Below are 27653 nucleotides of genomic sequence, written 5' to 3'. Positions count from 1 at the left end.
AAATCAGCCCTCATTAATCTATATAATCATATGAAATAATGACAACAAAAATTTAAATATAAACTATGCAAAAGCAATTAAATGACTTGAATATGGATTGGTGGATAGATAGATACACAGACAGAGACAGACAGACGGACGGACGGACAGACAGACAGACAGACAGACGGACAGACGGACAGACAGACGGATGGATGGATGGATGGATGTTTTTTTCCCCTTTTTTCCTGGCTTCCGATCACTTCTCATTTCCGCCAGCAGGGGGACCGAGCAGAAGAAAATCCGGGGAGGGAAGAGAAGACAGAATCCCGGGATGTGACTCAGCTCAGCGGCTTCTTCTCTCTGCTGCTCCCCTCGTCTCAACAGCCGTGGATCCGCTTCACACTCAGCACACTTCAAGACGGAGCAGGAAACATGGACGTGTTCACATCCCGATAGCGAAACATCCGCGGAGGAGGAAGACGAGGGAGACACAGAGGAGAAGAGGAAAAGAGGAAAAGAGGTTCTGAGGTAACAGCAACACGCTGCTTTTTCTAAATTCTACTGGAACGCGTGTGTGTGTGTGCGTGCGTGCTTGCCTGTGTTTGTGTGTGTGTGTGTGTGTGTGTGTGTGTGTTTGGGTTGGCGGGGGGTTGTTACGGGTCACAGTTAAAATGATACAAAAATAGGTTTTGGTTTTTCTTGTCGGCTCTGCCCACATCTACTAACTTCTTCTACAGGAGAAGATCAGAGGAACAATAGGATTAAACAGGTCCTCACACTAATCTGATCACAGATCTGTCTGTGTCCCGGCTCATTCCCTCATTTAGAGTAAGTTTGAGTTGTGTCTCTGCTTCTCTCTGGACCAGACGGTCTTCACACAGTTAACGTTCCCCCGTGGGGCCAGGAAACCAACATGGATGTTTGATTACTGCCTCAGGCGACCAGAAACCTTCCGTATGAAACAATTTACCGTAAATCCATTGGCTAAGATACCAAAAGTCCAACTTGCCAGGTGTGTGTCCCATAAACTGTTTTCAACCATTTTGATTCCTGTAAAGGTTCATAGTGTGAGATCTGAGTGTCGGATAATATTAAATCATCCTTGTGAAGTTTTCACTTGTGTGTTTCATCTCAATTCTACGAGCTGTTGGTTTCTTTACCATAGAATGGGCCCTTTATATTTAAATACGTTATATTTACATGGGAAGTGGGTTCTCTGTACGGAGGCTGCCATGTTTATTACGGTAGAACAAATTGGAAAAACTAACACCTTTTGAGTTTCTATGACGACTGAAGGCCACAACAGATGTGTGTTTGGAAGGGAAGCCGCAACAATCAAATTCACCACTAGATGTCACTTAATTCTACACACTGAACCTTTGGTATAACAAATTACGTCATAGCCAATGACATGAAAGAAATGTGGAAACATTAACACTTGAACGTACATCAGTGTGATAACAACCTCCTAAAATGACAGAGAAATAACTGATTTGACGTAGGCTATATTCTTACTTTTTAGTCCCATCTACTAACATGGAGGAGGCAGTTTTTATGACCTATACTGCCACCGACCACCAGGGGGAAATCCAGATGTGTTGGATAACTTGACGCACGGACAAAAATGGAAGCAATTTGATAAAAGATAAATCTAAAACAAACAGGGTCCCTCCTGACGAGTAATGTATCAAGACGGTGGATGGAGTGATGTGGGATTTAGTTTGTATTTCTATCTCTTCAGTTTAGACTTAGATTTTAGATGAGCTTTATTCGTCACCAGGCACCAGGCCTGATGATTAGGCATAAAAAATTCATGGCACTCTACTTTTAAACATTTTTTATGAGTTCAAATGTCAGACTGTTGATGCAGCTGTCCTTCTCTTTCCGTCCAGCTCACCGTGACCCTGCGTTGAATCAACCCGAGGCTTCATGTCGGTCCGAGTTTCCGGCCTGAGCGTTCTTCCTCCTGTTCGCAGGGACCGGATCATCGTTCAGCTTCCTAAGGTAAAACCAGTCGCTCCTTTAAGCCTCACATCAGTGGGACAGTCAACGGCCTCACAAAGCCTTCTCTCTCTCCTGCAGTATTTCAGGAGAGAAGCCGCTGTCCACACTAAAGATGAATTCAACAATAAAGTGAAGACGGCCTGCCAGGAGCAGCGCACCGGCACCGTGGGGTGAGTCCTCAAACCATACACCACAGGCTGATCTGGGATCTGCTGTATTCTGCTGCTCACTTGTTGCCTCTTGTTTTATTCTTGTCAGCAGATTTAAAATCTCTAAGGTCATTGTCGTGGGCGACCTGGCTGTGGGGAAAACCTGTCTGATTAATAGGTAAGCTCCAACACGGCAGAGGGAAAGCAGGTTCAAGGGCACTTCTGGAAAATGAATAACTTCATTAAGGAAGAATGGAGGGAAACATTCACCTTCCTCATTAAAGCAAAGACCTCTGAATTTGTTATTTTATTATTTAAAGGTGTTGAAGTGTTTTGCATTGAAATACACACATGCGTCAAACACTTTCAATAAAATAGATGCAGCAGTTCACCAGGAATTTATGGAAAGTAAAATTAAAGGCCTAGTTTGCACACATTTTAAACAATCATAGTGTGTTTTGTTTTTGAGGCTAAAAGTATTGAAGATGTAAAAATGAAAAACTTCAAATCATTATTTTTTACCCTCACTGCTTATATAGGAATCACACTCTGGTTGTTTAGGGCAGAAAATGGTGTATTGTAATTTTTCAGTAATTCGCGTGAACCAACCATTTAAACAAATTCCCAAGTCCACTAGGTAATTCATAGTCACACATGAATCACTTAATTTTTATATTTGAATGAATATGCATGTTGAGTTACTTTCTGTCGACCTTAGCTCCTCTACCCATCCATCACCTGGATCCTCTGAGCACATCCACTCTCATTTATTTCAGATTTTGCAAAGATGCGTTCGATAAGAATTACAAGGCCACGATCGGAGTAGACTTTGAGATGGAGCGGTTCGAGGTGCTGGGCGTTCCTTTCAGCCTGCAGCTGTGAGTCTTACCAGCACGTTTCTTACAAAGAAAGCTAGAGCTGTAAACCACCGTCTCTGACAAGCTGTCGCTCACCAGTCACATTTTCCATTACAGGTGGGACACTGCAGGCCAAGAGAGGTTCAAGTGCATTGCTTCCACATACTACAGAGGAGCCCAGGGTGAGAGATCTGTCTGAACAAATAAGAAATATACTTAAGACTTATGTGTGAACATTAAATAACATTTTTCATCACGTGATATTTTCTCCTCCTCAAGTTGTGATCATCGCTTTCGATGTGAACGATGTCACCTCTTTGGGTCACGTCAGGTAAACATATTCATCACCAGCAGATTGTTTGCTCTCTCCCGGTTGTTTTCTGTCCCAGCTGGAGGTTTCATACACATGGTGTTTTCTTTTGTCTGCAGGCAGTGGCTGGAAGACGCCTTGAGAGAGAATGACCCCACCGCCGTCCAGCTGTTCCTGGTCGGCACAAAGAAAGACCTGAGCGTACGTCATTTACTGCTCTAAAACACCCGTGAACTTTTAGCTTGTGTCTTCACTGGAGTCTAATAGTTTGGATTTTCTCCAGCTGCGCCGGGCGTTTGTGTCCAGGCTCAAGCCTCAGGAATGTGGTTTCTCATCCTGCAGTAGAGCCCAAATAACCCCAGACCCTACTCACTGTGTGTTACAGTGGTGGGAAGCAAAAATCTTCATTGGACCATTTTCTAAATTGTATTTCTTCTTGAATTATTTACATTTTCTGTTTGATTTCAGCCCAAATTCAGTATAGTTCGGCCCACTTTGATGTACAGTGTCTATCAGCCGGATTTACTCACAGTAGTAGAAATTAGTAATGCTATATTTTTACACTAGCTGCTGTTCTTGACTCATATTTCATTTCTACTTCCAAATGTTTTTAGCTCGTTATTGAAATACTTAAAATATGCGTCTATTTGTCTTCGTGGAGCAGCTAATTTCTGAATCGCTGCTTTTGCAGTAGAGCTGCAATGTTTAGTTCATTAATTGATTAATCAAGCAACAAAAATTTGCATCAATTTTGATAATTCAACGATTGTTGAGGTCATTTTTTTAATATATATTAATCATTTGGTATTTTGAAGCAAATACACTGAAAGTCCCATTTTCTAGGTTTATAATTGTGAGGAGTTTTTTTTGTTTTATGTAACATAAATATTTTAAGATTCTCGTGTCCTGCTCAGATAAAAGTAATTTGAAGGCCTCAGGCAAGGCTTAAACACACTGAGATGGACATTTCTTCTTCTTTTTCCACTACTTGTATAGACCACAGTTCTTCAGATTGGTCACAAATGAACATATCAGTTATTTGCAGCATTTAGCACAAGAGTCATTTGGTTTATCTTGGTTACTCCATGTCTAACCTTGTCACCTCTGGTTTCTCCGACAGTCTCCTGCTCAGTATTCTCAGATTGAACGAGATGCTCTCGAACTGGCACAAGAGATCAGTGCAGAGTACTGGGCTGTTTCATCTCTCACAGGTAAAAACACTCGGACACCAACTTTTAATGAACTACTGTTTGAAAACTATTAGTTGGGGAAGTAATGTCAGACAAAAAGATTCTGTTACTTGTTGTACGTGTAAGTGCAGTGCAATCGAAATGAAAGGAACATATATAGTTCAACCCCTAACTGCGCTGCAGTAATTTTCCCACAGTCCCTTACTGAACTTTTTCTCTTTAACGCTGTAGGGGAAAACGTGAATGAGTTTTTCTTCCGAGTTGCATCGATTGCATTTGAGACCAACGTTCTGGCCGAGTTGGAGAAAAGTGGAACAAGACAAATTGGAGAAGTCGTCAGTGAGTATCTGCTCGATCTCTCTGTAACTGTGAGAACCAGCACATCCGTGGTTTAACGCCCGGCTCTGCGTCTGTTTCAGGAATCAGCAGCACGTCAAACAGCCTGAACGCCACATCGAAGAAGAAAGGGCCCAACTGCTGCCAGTGAGGAAGGGAGCAGGAGTTTCAAAGTCAGCCTGAAAAAGACTGTGGCTGCTCTCCAGCTCATGGGAGGGGTTTCTGTGGTGAAAGGAGGAGGTGGGACTCTGGAGTTTCACTTCCTGACGCGGTGGAGTTCAGTTTTTCCTAGACTGCCACGACTTTTCCTCGGCGGGATGTGGATTCTTGTGGAGTTACAGAGCGACACATAAATGACTGGTTCTAATGAGATGCCAAAGAACGACTGTGGTTGATTTTAACATGTGGATGGTTACGTTACATAGTGTTTGAATTAAATATATCCTTTTGCTGCTGTACTTACATAATAATACTGCTGTTTACTTTAGAAATGTTTTTCAATGAAATCTGTACTTTGCCTCTTTTATGATATTGCAAATTAGAGCTTCAATTCAAGACAACAATCAAGAATTGGGAAAAGTGGAATAACTAAACTTTTACTAACAGTTTTTTTTTCTGCTTATCATCTCTCAACCCTGCAGATTTATCTGTAGACTTAGCTTGAGAATCATTGTTTTAATGCAGATGCAGCCTTGAAGGTTTTATTGTGCAGCTTATGCTTATGCTTAGGTATTTTTTGCTTTTTGTTGTCAATGAATTCAATGACTGAATATCGATGATCACCTTTGTATCATAAACTGAGAAACTGTTCATGTTTTTTTGTTTTTTTTATCCTCATCAATTGTCATAAAGGTATTAAAAAGGGAAAATATATCAGATCATCATCATCAAAGAGAATAACATGTATTCTGATTAAACTGTTATTTACTAAACATCACAGTGCAGCTTGTTATTATATATAAACGGGACTCTTTCTACTTTTTTAAAATAAATACAAGATCTATGTGCAAAACTATTTCCTCTTTCATATATATATAAATATATCTGTCTTATGTGAAGTTATATCTCCTATTTCAGCTGTTGAAGCTTTTGAAAAATTCCAGATGTTTCCGATCCACTTGGCTCTGCAGCTCTTCAGGGACGCAGTGAGAGAAGTTGTAATTTTCTTTAATCCACTTCCCCCCTTCAGTGTTTTCTATCGCCACGGCTGCTACACCTGCAGGAAACAGAGCGAGACGGTCACAGCTCAGTGTTGATTCATTAAAGATTCATTATACATGATCATATAACAACGACTTGTTGACTGACCTACAACAGTGGCTCCCAGCCTCTCCACCAGCTGAATGGCAGCCTTCATTGTACCGCCGGTCTCGATCCATTGGTCCACTAACAACACCCTCATTCCTGCAAGACAGAGAGAACAACTACTAGTTCCAGTTATATATATGGGAGTAGTACAGTTATCAACTCACATTTTATTAACAATAGCTTAACAATCTGTATAAGGTGTGACCTCATCTGTCCTTCACCCTCCACTAGGGTGAGGAAAAACTACCCAAAAATCTATAGTGCAGAATACAAAGCAAGTTGATGTAGTCAGTATTAACATTGAGGACCAATACAATAGTCTAGCAGTGGAAATTTAGCTTGAGTTATTCAAGGTACATGGTTTAAAATGTAAAAGTAGTTGTTCTGCTGATATATAGTTTTTCTATTGCATTACTAAATTATTAATACTACTACCTTGATGAGTACAGATAATTTAGGAGGTAGGTTTAATTACTCTCCATGCAGATATGTGTTCCGTTATGCACTGATGTGTAATTTTCTTCAACCACCACTAGGAGGTGCTATGTGAGAGGGAATCAGTTGATTAAATCTGTGACTTAAAAAGTGTTCCGGGTTGAATTAAAAACATGTTTGAAGTTGTCACAGACATTTTTCTGTATTTTTATGATATTTCATAGAAAAAAATCAACCAACTAAAAGAGAAAATAACCGAAATAACAAAGTTGACCTTGGGTTTTTAAAACAGAAGAAATAAATATGTCCAAATCATGTCATTGCCACGTGAAAACCAAGACTGCCAGAGTCCAGTTTGTTGAAGACAAATTGTGACATGGTTACAGAATAAAAAATAAATGGAGATTCACCAGGTTTTATGACGTCCAGTCTTATTTCCATATTCTTTTCTCTGCCTGTGTAGTCGGAGTAGGTTTGGTTCTGGGTTGCTACACACAGGTGTCCTGCTTTACGAATGGCCAGGAAACCTTTCCCAAGAGTGGTGGCGACGGACGCTCCTGAAAAACACATCAAACACTTTCACGCAGGCTGCATCAGTGTTCCTGAGGACAGTTAAGGTTTGTGACTGGCCCTGTCTGTCTCTTTAAACACCCACCACCCCAGACACACTGTCCCCCAACCCCCACCGGCTGAAGTCCAGGACAGAGGGTAAGGTTTCCTGAGCTGCCTCCTAAAATAAAGTTAGTGTGACCGATGTGACATGCTCGTAAACTACCATTTACACATATCTTCTTAAAATGATTTGCTGTCGTTGTTTTCTCACCGAGAATGAATCCCATTGCATCTATCCCAGCAACCAGGTCAATGGTGTCCCTTTGGAATGGGCTGAGAAGGTCTGAGACACAGTCTGCAAGAGCCTGCATCGAGTGCAAACACAGCAAACGCACAAAATGCTAAGTGTGCATGAGAGTCACAGCCACCGCATGTGCATTTATGAGCTTTACACAAACTGGGTGAATGTGGGAGTGAAGACAGAAGCAACAGTATCAACAACCTGAGCCGAGACACTAGAACTCTTCAAGTTTCCCATCATACCAGGGAGTTGCAGTAGATTCTGGACGGATCCAGCCAGGCAAACATTGGTCCTTTTGTGTTGGGTGCCATCAGGGAAAGGTACCATCCTTTACGCCTGTCTGCAGGAGCGGCCAACACGTCCATTTTGTAAACGCCACACTTGTCTGTGCTGTTTCAGGCTGAAAGAACCGGACCGGGAGTCGGAGAGAGTGACACTGACATCAGGTTCCAGTGTGGGTGAATGGTGGGTGGGAAGAGGGCTGTTAATAACACTGAGCACAGTTACCCACTCTCTGTGTGGTCAGTGCCGGGGCATTGATATGCTGAACCGTGTCAAATCTGTCCATGATAGATTTCATGCAAAGAAAAGTCTTCTGATTTTATTAATAAACTGTGTGTGGTAGCTCAGTGAAAGATTGTTATATTTATTGGTTATTTATTTGTGCAGTAAAGATACATTTACAATCAAATATGTGTATGTATAAATGACAACAACACCTTTCAATGTAAACAACACTTCTCAGACGTACATGAATCTAAAGAAATGAGCTCATGCAGATTGGAAACTCAAATCTCACACAAACACCTCTCCCCGAAAAAACCTGTGACACAACTGAATTACACAAAATAAACAAAAGACGCCAGCGTAAGGGTTTTAGCTAATTTACTTAAATTCCTCCGCACTTTCCATCACTGTTGACCTTTGTCCAAAGCACCCAGAGTGGTTAAGTTCCTTTAATCCCAACAGTAGGAAAATAATCAACTTGCAAAGACTTAAAACTTCCTGTAGTTTCAGTGTTTACATGTCAAATGGACCTTATTGTTGTATAATACAGGTCAGAGTGCAGCTGTAATCATATGATGAAGTGCTGGAATGATGCTTTTTATATTGAGATGAAACCAGCGACTTTAGAGAAGGTGATTCTTGGCATGCAGATAAAATGGCAGAGTATGATTTTTCAGGAAATTGGAAAAAACTGGAAAAAACAACAGGAGGTATTTATATATTGTTCCTCAGGCTAAACATGTGTGATGTTAATTGAGAGGAAAAGTTTTCAACTACAGATTCTTTCACAAATGTTACTTCTGTAAATCAAATGAGATCAATGTCATTGTGATTTAACCGGTCGTTTAACATAGCCAATGCTTAAAAAAATAAAGATATCTTTCACACAGTTTCTGCTCATACGTGGGACTTTTCAGTGGACGTGTTGAGTTTAAACTTGTTTAAACATGGCAAGTTTCTGATGTTTACTACAGAGACGTGAGTATTTCTCCTCTGAGGCCTCAGCTGCAAGACGTTGTGACATTCATTTGACTTTTATATCTGTAGTTGATCCCTGGTTTCTATGAGTTGCATCTGTGAGGACTGTGCAATAAAAACAAACCCAACAGTGTAGTCCATTGAGAGCAATTGAGAATCGACACTAGACTAAATGAAGTGAGACGTACTCATCTCAATACGTATTGATCTCATCAGTTAACTGATCATAATAAACTTCTTGATTCTTTTCTTCCTGTTTTTCACTTGCTTTCATTTATTATTTTATTTAATCCTATTGTCGTTACATGCATATTTATGATTTTCCCTTCAATGAGATACGTACATACAGACAATTCCTCCTCTGATCCTTTGAACATGTTCATATTTTCTCTCATCCACGCCTGCAGTCCTGAGGCGTTTGCCTTCAGAGGACCAGCGTGTAAACAGGCTCAGGTTGCGACGGGGCTCACCGCAGGAGACACGGAATCCATGATGAGACCATTCACGCCCCGGTGTTGAGACTGTACAGATTATCACTGTTAGAAAATAAACTCATGTCTGAAATTTCAGACCCTTTTTTGTGCAACGGAGTTCAAACTGTGCTCAAGAATGCGTGTCCACATTTCTGCCAACAGTAACTTTCTCACACTTCTGATTTATGTGTATCCTGAACCCAGTGAACTTACTGTACAGTTATTTAACACGTTTGCGTCTGCACAGAAATTTACAGGATAATAAACCTGACAAGACATACATATGATATTTGAAGGATTCTGCTGGTTGAGTTAATAGTGATTGATTAAGAGGTTTTGAAGTATCTTATAAAGAAATGCCTAGACCTGCTACAATACATGTGTTTAGCCACCTGGTGGCAGTGTAAACAGGCTGTAAACTAAACATATACAAAAGATTATTGTCACCTTATAGCAAACAAACAGAAGAATATGTACACATCCAGCAGGCATGGAGCAACATCATGAGAATAGTCATCTAAAACTTTTACAAAAAAAACTTTTCTCTTAAGTACTTTCTGAAAAAGTTTCAGAAAACAGGAATATTATACTTTTATAAACGTTTCAGTTGTATAATATTCATGTGTTTTTAATTTATAAAAAATGTCATAATTCCTTTTATATTCTGTGTAAATTACTTAGGTTGGCCTTTCTGTCCATATCTCCGAGAATACTTTACTTTAACTTAACTTCAATGATTGGTTTATTACACACTAAAATGTAGTAAGGAAGTATTACTGTAAAGTAAAACTGAATAATAAAGAAGCTGTAGTGTGCAGGATGATGGGAATTATCTGTGCATGTGATGGAGAAATGCACAGTGCAGGGTTGAAATTCAACGTGCAGCGTGTGCTGCATTCCATACATCTTTAAAATAGAGTTTTGAATGATGTTTTTATTGCTCAGCGTTTAATTTGCGTATATATATTTTTTTCAAAATTCCCAAAATTCCCGAGCTGAATATTCCCATGGAAAGTTTCCGGGGAAGTTTCCGGAAATGTATTGAAAATTGTCCGCCCCTTTGCAACCCTATCTACAAATCATCACTGGTGTGTTACTGGGCTACTGGTGGAAATGAACATAGTCTCATGTACAGTGTAGGTCAAAAGGGCCTGATGATACATCTCTGTTGGAGGCAGATGGGAAATGAAGACTTTACTGTTTCATCATTTATTATGTGTTCATACATTCACACAGGAGACATTAAAAGTGTTAATTAGAACTTTATATGTTATAAACCATTGTTGTTTGCTGCTTATATATATATATATATTTACATTGTTACTGATACTTGTATCATATTTAATACAGATCAACAGCTTTTGTTTTTTATGAAGTCACTGCATTCACTACCTTACAAGAGTAATTTTTTGGACACTTTGCAAACACATCTGGTCTCACAAAGGGGCCCTGACACCTCAGCTCATCCAGGGGGCGCTGTTCTGAAGCTGCCGGCCTGTCTGTGGATGAGAAAAAAGTAACCCAGCAGGAATCCTAAAGTACACAGATACAAGTGTCAGCTTTCTGCTTCACTGGGTGATTTCAGTTGACTCCAGATATCTCCTGATGAACAGCAGGATTACTCACGTCTTCTCGCACTCAATCCCTCCTCCACTTTAATTCATGAGAAACTATTCCCCCCCATCCTCCTCCCCCTCTTTCAAGATCTGGTCGAATGTTGCCTCTGGTGATTTTACATCATTTCTCTCCGCCTTCCTACAATCCGATTTCAGTGGCTTGAGTAGGCTGGATCTCCGCCTCTAGAGCTCTGACTAAGACCAGCCATGTGACATAACACTGGGCTGATTAGAAAGATTTTCTTTTCTCTGGGGAACAGTCCCTTGTTCACAAAGTTCTTCGTCCTTTTCTACATTCAACTGTGAGAATTTGACATTTGTAAACCCACAAAGTTATTGATCAGCTACAGATGGACAATAATCCAATCCACAAAACCCGTTTCTTGACTGACTGGATGAAATAAATGACTGAATAACTGTTTTTTCTTTTTCTTGAATTGTTGTGTCTAAGCCCGGTGTGCAGGCAACTTGCTAGACACCACAATGCGTTCCAGATTCTGGTCCATATTCAAACACCAATTAGCACAGGAAAGATACATCAGGTTTTCAGATCTTAAAGGTCTTCCAACGTCCAAAACAAAAGTTGAACCTAATTCAGCAAACATTCCCACTTGGAACTCTAACAACCTTTCCAGTTTTTTTATCAGGTAAAATGTACCAAAGAAAAGTGTTTCTTCTCAACTGTGGCACCAAAGATATGTGGCTTCTATTGAGGCAGGTTTAAACATGCAATGGGATTCCGCTCCAAAGTTCAGGAACATCTTCATTCATTCAGCTGTCATTTAAATTTACACAGTTTATTGTCTTTCAGAATAAAGGTACAGTTGCAGATTGATGACCATGGAATTGTCTTTTTAAATAAACACCATCTAAATTTCTTACTCACTGAGCAGCCGAACATACATTTGTTCAGTGGAAATGAAATATGGTTCAAACAAATGTGTTACACTTGCAGGATTCTTAACTTTCAACCTTCCATCCAGATCAATAATCGCATTGGAGTACGAGTCTGGAGACGGTGCAGGTCTTTCACTATTTGATGCCACTCTCTGATGTTTTGGGTCAATGAACCTCTGACCAATCAGTCGGTGTTCATTTGTTAGAGGAAAACTGTACGTTAAATGTATTTTTCTTGGCAGTTTAAACACTTACCTTTGTTTCGAACATTTATCATTGGATCCAATTGACTGTTGTCACGCCTCTAAACTCTGAGATAAAGTGTTTTAGGAATTTTTGTTGTACACTTTTGATAATAGCCTTTCCGTGCTTGCTTTTCTTTTGTTTAGTTAAAATACATTTTTGTTTTTACCACCTCAACCTTGACACATGTTCAATCAAAACAGGAACAATTAAACTGCTCTAAAAACTGTGTTCACATGGAACATTCAATACTATTTTCATGATAGAGGAGAAAATACAAATTGAAGCATTTGGACAGGGAACTGGGAACATCCAAACTGTCTGACTGATGTGAGGGAAGAGTTACAAAATCCATCCAAATAAACATAATTGACCTAACACACATTTAAAACTGATTTAGAGATTTAAATAATATATCAACATGCACCTATAGAAGCAACTTGGGCTAATGTTGGACTAATTTGAGTAATAAGGGCACAGTCATAAATATAATGCTGAGTTTTGTCTTAATCACCATCACTTCAGGCTCGCGGGCTGCTGAGGTCTCTCAGTCAGTCCGTGGGGTTTGCGTGCAGCACCAAACCTTTCTCCACATTCCACAATGAGTTTAGTCCCTGGCGCTCATTGTGATTTAGGTCATCGCCAATTCAGCGCCTGTTTTGTGGCATCTGAAAGATGTCCAATCTCCTGGGTTGGCACAATCACCCCATGCCTGTTACCATGGGGAGCAGGGCAAGCTGGAACCTCCTCCGTGCGCGTTCCCAAAGTAAATCTCCCCTTTCCAGGGGGTTGAGGCTGAGGGGGTTGGGAGGTAACTAGCGGTCATATGTGCAGTGGAAGGTGCTGGTGGTTCACGAGCCACACACCCACTAATTAACCCTCTCCTCCACTCCTGCAGGGCTTCACTCAGTGGGGTGATCTGATGGATAATGCGCGCGCTCAGTGCGCATTGGCGCTCAGTGTAACATGAAGATTCTCAACCAAGGGGGAAATCTAAAGAGGTTAATTCAGTTGACTCCTCCCAGTGATGTCATTTGCCGTATTAATAATCGCACCACTCGAGTTTCGCCTTAAAAGTGGGAGGGCTGCACGGGAGCGCCAGGAAACCGCTAGGAGCTGTCTCCGTTACGCGTGGTGCTGAAAGTGCCACACGCCGCATCATGTGGTCGGTCTTCTTTGTCTTTCTGTCTTATCTGGACAGAAACTTCGTCAAGGGAGACTTCTTGGACGCAGAGAAGGAGAGCAAAGAAATGTTCTCCATGCTCAACGGCACCTTTTGCGCAAAGATGTCCAGCGTTGGGGAGAACCTCCTCTACCAGGTGTCAGACGGAGCAGAGGTGGTGCGCTCCGTCGTAAGTCCCGCCGGCAAGCTCGTGAACTGCACCGTCATAGTGAACCAGATGCAGGTGAAATCCTTCATGCACGAGTGCAGGCTGGGGCTGAAGGAACAGAGAGCCGGGCAACAGCTGGAGACGCGTTTCACGCGCATGGATGAAGCCAAACTGGTTTGCCACGAGTTCAGAGAGAGGTCCGGGCGCAGCGACAAGAGGGAGGACAGCGATGACTCTTCGCTACAGAACAAGGTGTTAAAAAGATCCAAGAGGGGTTTCACTTATCCCGGGACCCTGTGGTGCGGAGCCGGTAACATGGCTGATAACTATGAGCAGCTGGGTAGGTTATACAACTTCTACATCTTTAAGCAAATTACATCCTGTGTGCATTAAGAGTGTTTGTGCGAGGTTTACTATCAGTGACCTCCTCTTTGCAGGAGACTTTGCAGAGACCGACAGCTGCTGCAGAACTCACGACCACTGTCCTCATGTCATCCACGCCTTCTCCTCAAACTATGGCCACACCAATTTCAAGTTGCACTCCATCTCCGATTGTGACTGTGATAATGCGTGAGTAAAAAAACGTTTTATTCTTCTGCCAGACCCAGATTGTTAAATGGATTATATAAAAAAAAAAAGAGAGGCTGGAATGTGTTGAGTCACCTGCGTTTAGTCATATTGACAAACCTGTTCTGTCCAAATATCGACACGTTGTGTGCAGTGGGAGTTTAAAATCAGATTTACACAAAATGAAATTACATCAGAATTAACAGATTATTGATGATGTTAAAATAAAGTGAATTCAGTGAACTATGAGAACCAACTGGTATTTATGTCCCTTTTAGTCATATCAATATTGCAGTCATCGTATGGACCCAAAAATGAGGTTATAGGAAAATCTAAATTTCAGAATTAATGAGCTTGACTCGCAGATGCATGAAAATTCAGGATACGTGTGTCTATATCTTAACGCATCGTTTACACTTTGGTTTATTTTTCTTTTGCAATTGAATGAAACAAGACTTTTTGTTGTGTCCATTTCCCCAAAGTTTGAAAACTTGTCTGAGGAAAGTCAACGACACATCTTCCAGGGTTGTTGGTCAGGCGTTCTTCAACGTTCTCAACGCGCCTTGCTTTGAGTTAACCTATGAGGAGCAATGTGCAGAGCGGCACTGGTATGGCCTGTAAGTATGGAGTTAAACTCTTAAGTAGCTTTGCAGCATACTGAGCAGTATTACCCCCTGATATCTGCACACTAACGCCCCCCCCCCCTAACCACACACTTTGATCCCTCTTTTTTTTTCATAGCTGTAAACGATACGAGAAGCTCCCCATTGCTCTGCTGAAAGAGGCAATCCCATACGACTTTGGTGGTATAGATGTCATCGATGAGCTGACAGTGGCTCCTCCCAAGAATAAAGAATCCGGGAAAACTGAGGAGGAAGAAAAACCGGAGGGTCCAACTCAGTCAACCATGCCAGGCCCTGAACATCCCTCACTCACAAACGTCGTCACCGCCGCCGAGGACTTCATCAAGGTCCTCGCTACTGTCTCCACCTCGCAAAGCTCCACCAGCGACTCTGACAAAGAGACACAGAGCTCAGAGAAGAAGAAGAAGAAGAAGAGGAAGAACAAAGGGAAGAAGAAGAAAACCCCTAAAAAGCATAAAGGAAAGGGGAATAAAAGAAAGCAGAAAGCAGAGGCAGGTGTCCAAACAGACGACAGAGCTGCGGTTTCGCCTTCTGGCAGCACACCAGGGGAAGTCATCGCCCTGAGTAACTTCATCAGTGAGTCACACAAACATGACCAGTCAAGTACAAACAGAGACGGTGACAATGAATATGAGCTCAAAGGAAAAGAGGAGCCCTCCAACGAAGTCATGAAAGATGAACCAGCTATGGATAAGGAGACGGTTTCCACCACGCCATCGATCATAGTCCAGAAGAAGCCAGCAGAGGAAGGGACTCTTTCAACAAACACAACCATTATTCCACGTAAAGCAAGAACCAGAGGGATAAGAAAGGGGGGGAGAAAGAAGAGCAAGAACGTTCCTCCTCCTTCTCCTGAGGAGGTTGTAAGGAGCACAACAGACAAGTCAAGTGACATTTCTGTCCCCACCTTCATTACCATAAGCCCGTTGGCACAACCCCGGCAACAAAGCCTTCAGAGCGACCCTGAAAAGCGACCTGTTGTCAGCAGTGCTGGTACCCCCACTGGAATCGCCAAAGTCAAAAGGAACAGGTCAAAGGAGAGGGGAGACAGAGAGGGGAGGAAAAAAAGGAGGAAAGTCAGCACAGCTTCCCCCATTGTGGCTGTTGCCCATGAAAATTCCTCCGTGGACAATCTGAATGTGATCCCTCTCAACAGGGCTCCCACCGTAAGACCAGTCTCCACTGCAGAGCCGCAGGTTTCTCACCGGCTGGACATTTATGGAGCGAGAACATCCGACCACATTACAGCTCCGAACTCGTCCTTTAGTGTTTTGAAGAGGCAAAGGTCAAAGAAGAGGGGACTGAGGAGGAGGAAGACGGCTTTGCCCTTTTCAAGTGAAAAAACATTTTATCACAACGTCTCTGAAAATTTGGCCCCTATTCCCACGACTCCAGCCCCGGGTAGCAACACTCTTGCAATTCGATCCACAGAAAGTCTTCCAACTCAGAGTGTATGGAGGCTTTTCACAACAGCGCCCCCTGCTGTCAGTGCAAAACGACACAGGCAAACAATCAGACGGCACAGGAAGTCGAGACAGAAAGCCATGCCCACTACTCTCAGCAATGGACTTTCTGTCCTGGAACAATTTGAACACATGCCAATGACATTTACAACCACGCCGTCCAAAATCCCCACTGCTGACGAGCTCGGTCCACAGACGTCCGACAGGCCCCGCGTCACCACCTCAGCTCCTCCCGCCATGAGCCCGATTCAGATAACGATCGAGAAAGTACGAGCACAATTCACCAGGAAGAAGAGGAGGAAAGCAGCAGCGCTATCTGCCAGACCACAATGAGAACAGCGGGATTCGCTGCAAAAAGGCCACACTGGCTCTGCTAGCTTCTGTCAATCAGATAAATCTGCTTCATAATGAGATAAATGATACATATTCAAAATATATAATCTTCTTTGTTCAGTGTTAAAATTGTATAGTATGGATCATGTTCTGTTATATACTTCATATGGATGTGTGTAGAACCTTTTCTGAATGACCATGAATGTATTTCACAGTGCTTCCATGTAGCTATGTCGAGTGAAAAAAATGAATAAAGTAAAAGCAAAAAAGGCCATCAATAGTTTTACATTTGAGAATGATGCCTCTTTTTTTCCCTTGTCGAGAGTTTGAGGGTCAATTCTACTTTCATTCCTGTCAGCTAGCTACCACACAAACCATATGCTCCAACATATTGTTGATTTACATATTGGGTTTTGCATGAATTAAACAAACTAGATATACGCTAACTGATCAGTTAGCGTAGTTTAGCTAACAATTGGTAAGCTTATTTGTTATCTTACTGCTATCAGTTGGTTAGCTTACTGCTAGCACTTGATAAGCTTGTTTAGAATACAGACATGAATGAGAGTGGTCTACTGATCCAACCCATAGACTGTAGATAAAGAGATCCAACCCCAGACAAGAAAGCAAAACATTTCAAAAACATTTGATTATGTCCTTTAAATTATCTGTAGCTAACTGATATCTGAATAGCAGTAGAGACGTGTGACACTTTACTGTGGTTAAAATCTTTTTATATCCACATCCCCCCTGTTATCTCAGCTGGAATATTTAATCAATATCGGAAGAAAACCTTGAGGCTCAATCCATTAATCTGCTTAAGGGGCATTTATTTTTGTGAACCTTTCTTTCCGTATTGTGCACAGAAACCATGCCAACAAAACGTTTGTGTGTTTACTGTGCTCTTTTGCTCCGGGGCACAGGTTTGAGACAGGACCACATTCTCCACACAGATTAGGAGCTCACTTATATACTTTCCCCTCCCACCATTGAGGTTGAAACACCCAGTGCGCTGGCTGAAATCCTCCAGGTCAGCTGATTCTCACCCTCTTACTAGAAGAATTTATCTGGACGTGTTTCAAAGACCGAAATGTTCAAAATTAGACTCACAGAAAATGCATGTTGGCATTTTTGAGGAAAGAAGAATCTTTTCTGAGAATATTCCCGTTCCTTAGTCTTGCATACAGATGAAACAATGCAGACTTTCATGCTGCAGCTCAACTTTGCAGATTTTTTTGGAGGACATCCAAGCATTCAAAGGGGCTTAGCATTCAGACACAATCGTAAGCTGAAATGGCAAAGTGACTAACACAATTAGATGTGTGGTAAAGCCGATTCTCACAAAGAGACGGGAAAATTGGCAGAACGTTTAAATGCTTGTGTAAGCATATGACCTTTGAGAAGGTGTTGGCCTCGTGGTAAGTTTACATGAAACATCATCCAATGGACTGAAAGTGTATGTTTCAAAACTCCAATGAGTCTGAATCACAGTCAAAATATAAAGAACATTATTACCCACAGGATGAAGAGAGATCTTCTGCACAGATGAACCGAAACAGTCTAGTCCAGATGGCATTCCTGAAGAGGCCGTCAGTCCTCAGGTCAACTTTCTATGGAACACGACTTTGGTCAGGCATAATTTTAGTAGCACAATAGTAAACACGTATAAATAAAAAATTATCTGACACCAACACAGGTGCATATTTGAATCTATCTATCTGTCCATCTATCTATCTATCTATCTATCTATCTATCTATCTATCTATCTATCTATCTATCTATCTATCTATCTTTCTATCTATCTATCTATCTATCTATCTATCTATCTAGTCCAGTTGAGTAAATGTACTTAGTTACTTCCTACTATGGATTATTAGTACAGCAATATAGATACTGCAATATCCTGTACCTTGCTGATAGGCGCAGCTGATACAACCTTCACACTGTATTGTCTCGTTACTGCAGTGATGGCTCTCAACATCTGAGGGGGGACTCACACACAAAGGAAAACGCAATCTGCGGTATAGAAAAGGACACGGTAATGAGAGGACATACACTCAGCGGCAGAGAATCCAATAACCTATTATAGTCACCAACAAAGCGGAGAATGTATTGATTGAGAGGAACAGACCTACAGAGGTTAAATTGGCTTGTGTGTCATTGACGGATGAAGAAGTGCCAGTCTTCTCTTGTTTCTGAAATGAGGAGAAAGGCAGCTCATCAAATTCAGACAATCCTTCAGCAGCAACAGTAAGTATGACGCACAAACAGGCCAACACAGTGCTTCACAGACAATTAACTCAACAACTGAATGAATATTTAAATCAACCCTTTGCCAGATTTTCAATGGCGTGACTGGTTCAGGTTTTGGTTGTTTTACTTGTTAGATTCTTTCCTGTTCAGGGACATGAGCCTGTTTAGTCATCCACCCTCCTTTCATCTTCTTAACCTGGGGACATCATGCCACTCATGGCCACTCCTCTGTCCACGCCCCTTACGACAATTTCTAGCAGCCAAATGTGGAAAAGACAACCCACATTTTTCTGACACACATTTTCTGTTTGGGTGCGAGGAACAACGTCCTGGAACCGGGGCTGACTCTTAACAAAGTGGAGTACGTATGGACAAAACCATGGAGCAAAGTGCACTGTGCAACATTTGTGTATTTCTACAAATATGCAGTCTCTACACAGACAGATGGTCATTAACATCAGAAAGATGGTGGGGGGTGGTTGGCAGGCACCGGTGTCCCTTGGCTTCCGTTGGACTGGAAGCTGAACAAGAACTTCACTGGCAGCTCTCTGCGGCAGGAACACAGAAACAGATGAAAGTCGGTCTCTGTCTTCAGAACCTTCTTTTTCTTATTCACTAAAACAGAAGCTTGTGAGTTTGAGTTGAGTTGAACACATGACCATTAAAGTATCATATACAGAATCAATGTCTTTGTGCTGCTACAAACTGTTGTCAGTATTCTCCCTTTCTGTCACAACCATTGCATTTCTGAATAAATATGAGAGAACGTGATCAAATATGAGGACAAATTTAAGATTACGAATCAACAATGTTTTTAACATGTTAACATGCAGTGGTGGAAACAAATACTTGGATTCTTTTAATTTTAAAGTACAAAAAAGGCAGCTTTTCTGTTACCGATATATTTACCGAGGACATTTTCACCGAGGATATGTTTTCACTCGTGTCCGTTTGTGTCTGTGCCACTGGAGGATTAACCACTAGACCAAGTGAGTTAGTTCAAACCCTCTTGACAAGTCACAACTGAAAATGTTACTTTGTTAGTGCTGATGATCTTATAATGTCAAAGTAAAACTTCAGCTGAATCACTCTACTGCAGAACGTACATCTCTTTTTGATACTCAAAGTACATTTAGCTAAATATTCATATTCTTTTTTTTTACTGCAGAATGGATTTAAATACTTCCTCCACTACTGACTGCTTATAATTTAAATGAAGGAAGTAGATAAATAAAGCGGAGGTGTTCAAAATTGTGCTTGTTGGGACCTCTAGTGGAGAAAGTCTTAATGAAACTCACACACTGGAGATTATACTTCAATCAAGCAAATAGTCAGATATGTGGTAATTAAACTATTAGTGCAGTTCCAATTGAACCAATTAGTAAAATGTTATTCACACATACAGACACGAGTAATAATGATCCAGTGATATATAAGCATAGTAAAGAGAATATTTAATTTGACTAACTTAATTTCATTACTTTCAATGATAAAATAAATTGGCGTTTGTCCGATCATACGTAAGGTTAATTGTATCACAGTTAAAATACAATTTGATTCGACAACTATCTTATACAATCTGAAGCTGAAGTCCAACAAATGTGTTACTCTGAACCATGAACCCATGTCCTTTCACTTAAAAACCATCTATTCCACAATCAGATCATCAGTTTCACAAAAGTCATAAAAAGGTCAGATGAAGAATGTGTGAGTACAATCAGCAATCAGCCATCACATGACCGACATGTACAGGTCGCACCCGAATGTCTCCGAGGGGAGATGTAAGAAGGGTATCGCATAATAGGTAACCCATGCTATTTCAACAGTGCCAGGGTAATAGGTGAGTCACTAGAGAAAGCACTGGAACATGTTCACAAGATTAAAAATCATACCTGTGCATAGGGAGGGAAACATATGTAACAACTAATGCTTCCACAGGTGACGTGAAAATCTAAATAATATGGACTGTTCCAGATGCTATTAATAAAGTTCTTGGATCAACGATATGCAAGTGTAATAATAATAATAATAATAATAATAATAATAATAATAATTATAATAATAACAATAATGATAACAGCTTTACATTAAATTTAAAGTACACATTTAAATATCCATAATCCTAACCCTAACCCTAACCCTAACCCATATCTTGAGGATATCAGTCTCGTTATCCCAGCGTTTGCTGCGTGTGAGTGGTCACAGAACTCACAGGTAGTAAAAGAGGTGGATCTACCTGTCTTATAACCCGCTGGTTTCTGCCATCGTCCCTTGAAACGATCAGCTCAGACAGACATGGACACATGCAGGACATTTGCAATGCTGCTCCTAGCTGTTTTATTTTTGCTTGCTTCTTTCCTGAGGATTGTCTCAGGCGCAGGTATGTTTGTGCCATAAAAAACAAATAATTACAAATTATATGAAAAAAGTGTAGTGTCTGTTCTGCATTTGTGAAAGTTTGTTAGTAAATTAGTTGCAAGTAATCAAATACTATTCAACTGAAAGTTCTTGTGGTTTTATTCAATATTAAGAAAAGAAATGCAAATGTTTTTTTTTTCATAATCTGCTTTTGTTCTAGATTGGTGCTACCAGTCCCAAGTCACATGCAATAAGACCTGTGCAGGTAAAGTTTAAGACTAAACACCAACACTGAGCAGTTTTTAAAAATGCAGAAAGCAGTGTGTGCAGCATCTGAGTTCTTCCATCCTCCTGCCTTCACAGGTCCAGACACATGGGGTCTCGTGTCTGAGCATTGCAGCGGCAGATCTCAGTCTCCTGTGAACATCGTGACGAGGAGAGCACTTCAAGATGAACGCCTCACTCCTCTTCACCTCACGGGCTATCAAGAGACTTTTCATAGCCTCATCATGAACACTGGTCACGGTGGTATGTCTTTGTGAACACTGAAGGTTTAATTGAAAAAATAAAGATTGGTGGCTAAAAAACATTTAGTCACTTCTGGATGATTTAAATCAGTTTGGAAAGCGATGCTAACTCTACTGAGAAATTGAGAGAAAAAAAATCATTAAGCGACACAAACTAAGCACAAAATGACACAAAATACCACAAACAGATGCAAGATACAAAAAATAGATGCTAAAATAAAACCACCATTGGAATCAATGGTCACAATGAGTCAAAAATAGACCAGAATGATGTGCAAGACAACAAAAATGACGCACAGACTGGGTGGGGTCTCCATGAACTATTTTGTTCTGTTTGACTGATGTTTTGCAGTTAAACTGGATTTGTCCAGCAAAATGAGGATCCAGGGAGGAAATCTGCCTGCCACGTACAAGACCATTCAACTTCACCTGCATTGGGGCAAAGATGGAGGGCTGGGTTCTGAACACTTAATCGATGGAGAACAATTCCCAATGGAGGTATGAGATGTGTTATAACAATCACTACATGTGATAAATGCAGGAACAATTATACCTATACAAATCTAACTTTAACTTAATATGTCGCCCACAGATGCATATTGTTCACATAAAAGAAAAATATGACTCCTTATCCGAGGCCGTCACAGACCGCACAGGTGTGGCTGTTCTTGGATTCTTCTTTCAGGTGATTTTTTTGTTTGTTCTATTATCCTTCAACAAAAGTAGTTTATGTTAAAAATACTGTTTGGCAAAATACTGCATTCAAATGTTGCTCTGGATTTCTTCAGGCTCAGTAATTGTTCAAAGTGTCAATGAAAGCATGTTTCAGGTTTCATGTTTCAAGAACTTACTTAATCCGGGTTATTTTCAATTAGACAAAGGAGCAGAACTTTATGCTCATGAAAGATGAGGGAAAATATAACTGTTGGCCCTGGTGGTACTGGTGGCACATGGTGATTCAAATTCAAAGATATATTAAATACTAATAAGGAGATTTTCTGAATTGAAGTTATCATCAATGACAACCATTTTTTCAATATTTTAAATAATTAAAAGACACAAGAATCGAGCCTTGAGGAACACCAAAAACATTTACACTAAAGAATGACTGTAAACCATAGAATTAACTGGAATTTTCAGTAATGAGATAACCAGTAACTTTATAATGGGCAGTTTGTTTTATTGTTGTGTTAATTAAGTTCAAAAAAGTCACGGGCAATAAACTTCGATAAAACTTTGAAAAGGTGATTGTTTAACACCTGACCCAGATAGGATGAGATAGGATGTAAGTCTTAAATGAGCGTCATTGTTCTTTGTCATCAACGCACACAAAGCATCAAAGCAAAAAATATATTTCAAGGGACTTAGCACTGCGTCAGTTTGCAGTTCACTAATAAAAAGTCCCTCATGACATATCGAGCTTTTCAAACCAAATAAGTAACAGTATTTATTTGTTTATTTGTTACAATTTCTATTTATTTCAGCAAGGTAACATTCCATCCTTTCATTGCAGGAGTCTGAATTTGCAAATAAGAAATTTGACCCCATTATAAAGGCCCTGAAATACATCCAACAACCCAGTAAGTCTCGTTTGCTGACATGGAAAAATAACATAATTGTGCTTCATTATCTTTGGTGGGGGGGGGGGGGCGTGGATCTAATTGTTCTGCTGATTGTTACAGCATCAGGCTAAAGTGCAATTTTAGAGATAACAAAGTGTCATAAACAGATTTCCTGATGAATCTATCAATAAATCGGACACCTTGAACTAATTTGTTTGATACTAGATATCTTGCTTACTTGTTTGTCTTGTCAATGTTTAATAAAAAAACAGAAAACAGCACTACACTGAGGGAGGTGTCGCTGGACATGTTCACTCCGCCGCAGACAAACATGACCAAGTACTTCCGCTATGAGGGTTCCCTCACTACACCGGACTGTGCTGAAGCTGTCGTCTGGACTGTGTTTGAAGACACTATTCCTCTGAGCAGGAAACAGGTAATTATATTCAAAATACTGCCTCTGGTACCCAAAGGATGAAAAGTACTGAAGTTCTGTGCTTAAGTTGATGCAACATTAAAGGTTCAGTGTGTAGAATTTAGTTACATCTAAAGGTGAAGTTGCATTTTGCAGCGGAACACCCCTCAACTCACCCTCCCCTTCCAAATGTGAAAGAGAACCTCTGGCAGATGAAAATATAAAGTATTTAATATAAAGGACCCATTTTAGGGGAAAGAAAACAACAATTTGTACAAGTTAGATGAAACACACTAGTGAAAACATCACTAGGATTAATTTATATTCAATTTCTGACAATAGATCCCTTTCACCTAATTCTTACACACTGGACCCTGAAATCAGTTTGGGCAATCATCATAAAGTCATTTACATCGCTTTTTCCTCCTTGTCTCTTTATTCTTTTGGTTCATTGTCACAACCCACGTAACGTCATTTAGTCAATCATTAATATGCTAATTACGACATTTACTTTTGTCACCACATATAACATACGAGTCCATACCTCACCAGTACCTCACCATCTAGTGCATACTTGTGACACTAGATGGTGAGGTACTGTACATAAAGGAGTAGTATTCTCTTACATGGTTTGCAGTTTTCGCTTCTATGGAATTGTATCAATGTTTTATATCATGACAAAGGTAATATTGCATAGCCACTAAATTTATTTCAGATATCTGTAATATTATATGATCACTATTTTTATGTATATTAACTTTTGATATCTATAATGTAACATATATTTATAATGTAAAGTATGTTTTAAATGTTTGATATTGGTATTTAATGTTTGTTTTAAAATGTTTGATATCTTTATGTATGTCTTGAACGTGGACCCCACTAAAAGTAGCTCTGTCTTGGGGTAGAGCTATTGGGGATCCTTCTAAATAAACAAATAAACATACAGACATGGATGTAAACTCATACTTTGCAGAGGCATGAAGCACCGAAGTGGTTATTCCAATTTTCATATTTATGTATTTATTTAATTTGCTTAAAACGGCTATTTCATGCACATGCAGAACGTTGCAAATTTGACCCGTGTGCTGTGATTCCCTCCTTGTTACAGCTCACTGCCTTCTCCCAGCTCCAGTTCTCTGACGGAAAGCCAATGGTCAGAACCTACAGACCAGTGCAGCCCATGAATGAGAGGCCGGTGTATTACTCCAGAGGCCACGTGGCATCAGTGAGCACTATGCTACTCATCCTGGCAGCGCTGGTGCCCAGTGCACTCTCCCTGCACACCACAGCATGAACCTTAGTGAATGCACCTTGATGAATGAATACTGATCATACAAGAACTGCAAATACAAGAAATGTGTTTAAAAGTAATTTAAGTATGTGTGAGTCTACGGTATGCACTGTGTGCGGTGTAATGTTCCGATAAAAATAAATGTCATAAGCTTTTTCTTTAATTGTTCTATACTTGAGTTGTGTATTTAAGTTGAGGGCTCATAGTTCAAGTCTTTATTTGATTTTTTACAACAAAAGCACTTGGGATTACTGACATTATTGATCTATTAATAATTTGCACCACCTTTGATTGCACCAGGAAGGATGATCCAGTACAATCACAGATTAATAGCTGGTAATTTTTTTGTTCTTCTCTGATATGTTATCTTTCCTGTTAAGTTTCCTTCCTGTTCTACGGAAATTTGCACTCTGACCTGAGTTACGGCTCATCATGTTTCTTCAAGCTGTCGGGTTACAATAGGTTAAGCCTTTGGGGCCTGACCTATTGTCAAGCATCAAAGTTTGATTCCTGCTTGGTAAAAAAATGATATATATATACTTTTTTGAGTTCTTCTTCTCCAAGAATTGTCTCATTATCTGTTAACAGATATTTGGAATATATTTGATTATATTATTCGCATTAGATTTGAAGTAATTAGTGTAACATCCATTGCATTGAATAAATAATGTTACTATTAATCATGTGCGGTTTGTTATTTGCCAAGTTTGTATGTGTGTGTGTGTCTGTGTGTGTGTAATAAAAAAAGCCTAATGTCAAAATAAAGGATACAAAAATATTAACCTTTAACAATCTGTGAAATTGTTGGTTTTATTCTGAAAGATTTCTCCACTACAGACTACAGCTAGCCTGGATGTACTTCAGTGTCACCACCACTAACATCCACTAAGTGGCAGCACTAAGCACTGGTTTCAGGCAGCAGTTGCATTGTGTCATGAATTTCCTCAGACTTTTTATTTCTATCCTCAGGAGTCAAGAGGAAGTTTCATCTTGTGTGGCAACAATCATGATGTAATGAGAAAAAAAAACAAAAATAATCGTCGTTGATAGAATGTGCAGAACCACAGGTGGTAGAGTCACAGTTTCCAGCAGATGCTCACAACTATATCAAATGGTTGACTGATAAAAATGATAATTTATTGCAATGCGACTGTTAACATAGGAGATAACTATTGATTATCCTGTCCGGGATAATTTATCATAGGTGAAACATAATTCAATCAGTCCTACACTGTGACCTGCAGGATTATACCCACTGGTGTCATTTGACACTGCGCTTGTTTTTGGCACCCGGACACTATCCCTATCAATTTAAGTGCTCAAGCAGATTGGATATAATCCCATGTTGCACAGGAATAGATGTCTGATGCAAGCACAGCATCAGTGCTGAGATAATCTGCAGGATGCACAGTCATGCTCGCCTGCTGCAGACCTCCATCCCCTGCTTTCTTGGACAGGACACAAAAGCATGTGTGTGCATGTGTTCATCTTCATCAGAGGCCCCGGTTTCCCTTCAGAAAACCAAACTCTGTTATCAACACCTGCATCTGCGAGCTCGACAGTGTGCGTGACATTTCTATTCTTTTTTCTCTCAGAAGGACAGCTTTTCTCGGTTTGTGCTAACAGCCCATCCCCCACTTCCTCTTATTTCTCTTGGTGTGACTCTGAGGTTTGTGTTGTCGTGACAACAGAAGACACGGGCCCGTCTCTCGTCTGTTTGCGAAGTTTCTGTTGTTGCAAGCATATTGCACATTTGCCGCCAGGATAGGGAAGAGCCTCGCAGCACCATCCCCCACCCACACCTCATCAGATGCAAGCAAGGCGTGAATGAGTTCTCAGAAATGTAAAGGAGATTTGAAGCTTCCTGTTATCAGCACAGGACATTTTAGACTTAGAGTAACTTTGATGATATGACGTGATACTGGCTCATAAACATTTAACAGCCCAGAATCTCTACATGAGCTCCCTCAATCGAATTTTAGTCTGTTTAAAATCTTTGATTTATCATTATCTTTGTATCTTCAGTCAATGTATGCCTCTAAATGCTGCATCTTATACTGTAGAACACATCCACATCAATTATTACCTGGATCAATATTCATCTGCTTTAGTGTCTAACTTCTTTTTTAGAAGCAGGTGTTCTGTTTGTCCTTATAAGGGATGAGCTCACGCTGCAGTGGTGCAGTACGGCCACTCGTAATGGGCGTAGGCTTTGAATTTAGTCTCAGAATAAATGTGTGTGTGTGTGTGACTGTGTGTGTGTGTGTGTGTGTGTGTGTGTGTGTGTGTGTGTGTGTGTGTGACTGTCTGAAGAGAGAGTAAATATGTGCAGTTCCCAAAATAAAGTAAATTCTGAGACATTGGTACTATGAGTATTTATAGTTTACATAACGCTATTTGATGTCGATGGCTGTATATAAAAATATATTCTATAAATACTTTAATATAATTCATTTTTATTTGTATAGCACCAGTGGAGAAAAATGGAGAAGAAAAGAGAGATTGGTGGAAAAGAGGGGAGAGAAGAGAGAGAAAGATAGGGGAGAGGGGGAGAGGGGGAGAAAGAGGAGACAGGGACCAGAAACAGTTAATATAATGAAACATGTGTTGATATATAATAACAAGAATATGAAATAAGATATATAAATAATTCTATGAAACATGTGTTGATGCACCTCCAGAAAAGTTTGTAAAGTAGTTGGACCTATAAACACCTGCAGCAGCTACAAGTTCTTACATACTGTTTAAAACTGCTCTAAGTGCTGTGT

General features: G+C 40.4%; 4 protein-coding genes across 6 annotated transcripts; 3 read left to right on the top strand and 1 right to left on the bottom strand.

Moving 5' to 3' along the window:
- Positions 1-245: 245 nt before the first annotated feature.
- rab34a (RAB34, member RAS oncogene family a) lies at positions 246-5760 on the top strand. 3 transcript variants are annotated; one of them, XM_053422496.1, is made up of 11 exons: positions 246-502; positions 1875-1986; positions 2065-2156; positions 2245-2313; positions 2912-3013; positions 3110-3174; positions 3272-3323; positions 3422-3503; positions 4423-4513; positions 4724-4831; positions 4912-5760. In XM_053422496.1, exons 2-11 carry the CDS (start codon positions 1912-1914, stop codon positions 4977-4979), a joined length of 804 nt encoding a protein of 267 aa, XP_053278471.1. In that variant the 5' UTR covers positions 246-502; positions 1875-1911; the 3' UTR covers positions 4980-5760. The 3 variants fall into 3 exon arrangements, with proteins under 3 accessions (XP_053278471.1, XP_053278470.1, XP_053278472.1); XM_053422495.1 differs by having other exon boundaries at positions 249-510; XM_053422497.1 differs by having other exon boundaries at positions 250-510; positions 2248-2313.
- A 141-nt stretch (positions 5761-5901) lies between these two features.
- On the bottom strand, positions 5902-7789 carry zgc:174895 (uncharacterized protein LOC100126024 homolog). The gene is made up of 5 exons (XM_053422494.1): positions 7667-7789; positions 7395-7488; positions 6982-7128; positions 6137-6232; positions 5902-6044 (listed from the first exon to the last, which is right to left on the bottom strand). The coding sequence occupies exons 1-5, from the start codon at positions 7787-7789 to the stop codon at positions 5902-5904; spliced, it is 603 nt and encodes a 200-aa protein (XP_053278469.1).
- Positions 7790-13227: 5438 nt separating this feature from the next.
- proca1 (protein interacting with cyclin A1) lies at positions 13228-16476 on the top strand. The gene is made up of 4 exons (XM_053423294.1): positions 13228-13809; positions 13907-14039; positions 14519-14653; positions 14778-16476. Exons 1-4 carry the CDS (start codon positions 13299-13301, stop codon positions 16474-16476), a joined length of 2478 nt encoding a protein of 825 aa, XP_053279269.1. The 5' UTR covers positions 13228-13298.
- Positions 16477-21048: 4572 nt separating this feature from the next.
- Positions 21049-24888, top strand: ca4b (carbonic anhydrase IV b). Its single transcript, XM_053423293.1, has 8 exons — positions 21049-21109; positions 21308-21352; positions 21451-21615; positions 21967-22112; positions 22207-22299; positions 23128-23194; positions 23449-23612; positions 24703-24888. Exons 1-8 carry the CDS (start codon positions 21049-21051, stop codon positions 24886-24888), a joined length of 927 nt encoding a protein of 308 aa, XP_053279268.1.
- The last annotated feature ends 2765 nt before the right edge of the window (positions 24889-27653 follow it).

The sequence above is a fragment of the Pleuronectes platessa genome, chromosome 5 (genome assembly GCF_947347685.1).
Source record: "Pleuronectes platessa chromosome 5, fPlePla1.1, whole genome shotgun sequence".
NCBI lineage: Eukaryota > Metazoa > Chordata > Actinopteri > Pleuronectiformes > Pleuronectidae > Pleuronectes > Pleuronectes platessa.
This window is presented reverse-complemented; position numbering and strand designations above follow the sequence as displayed.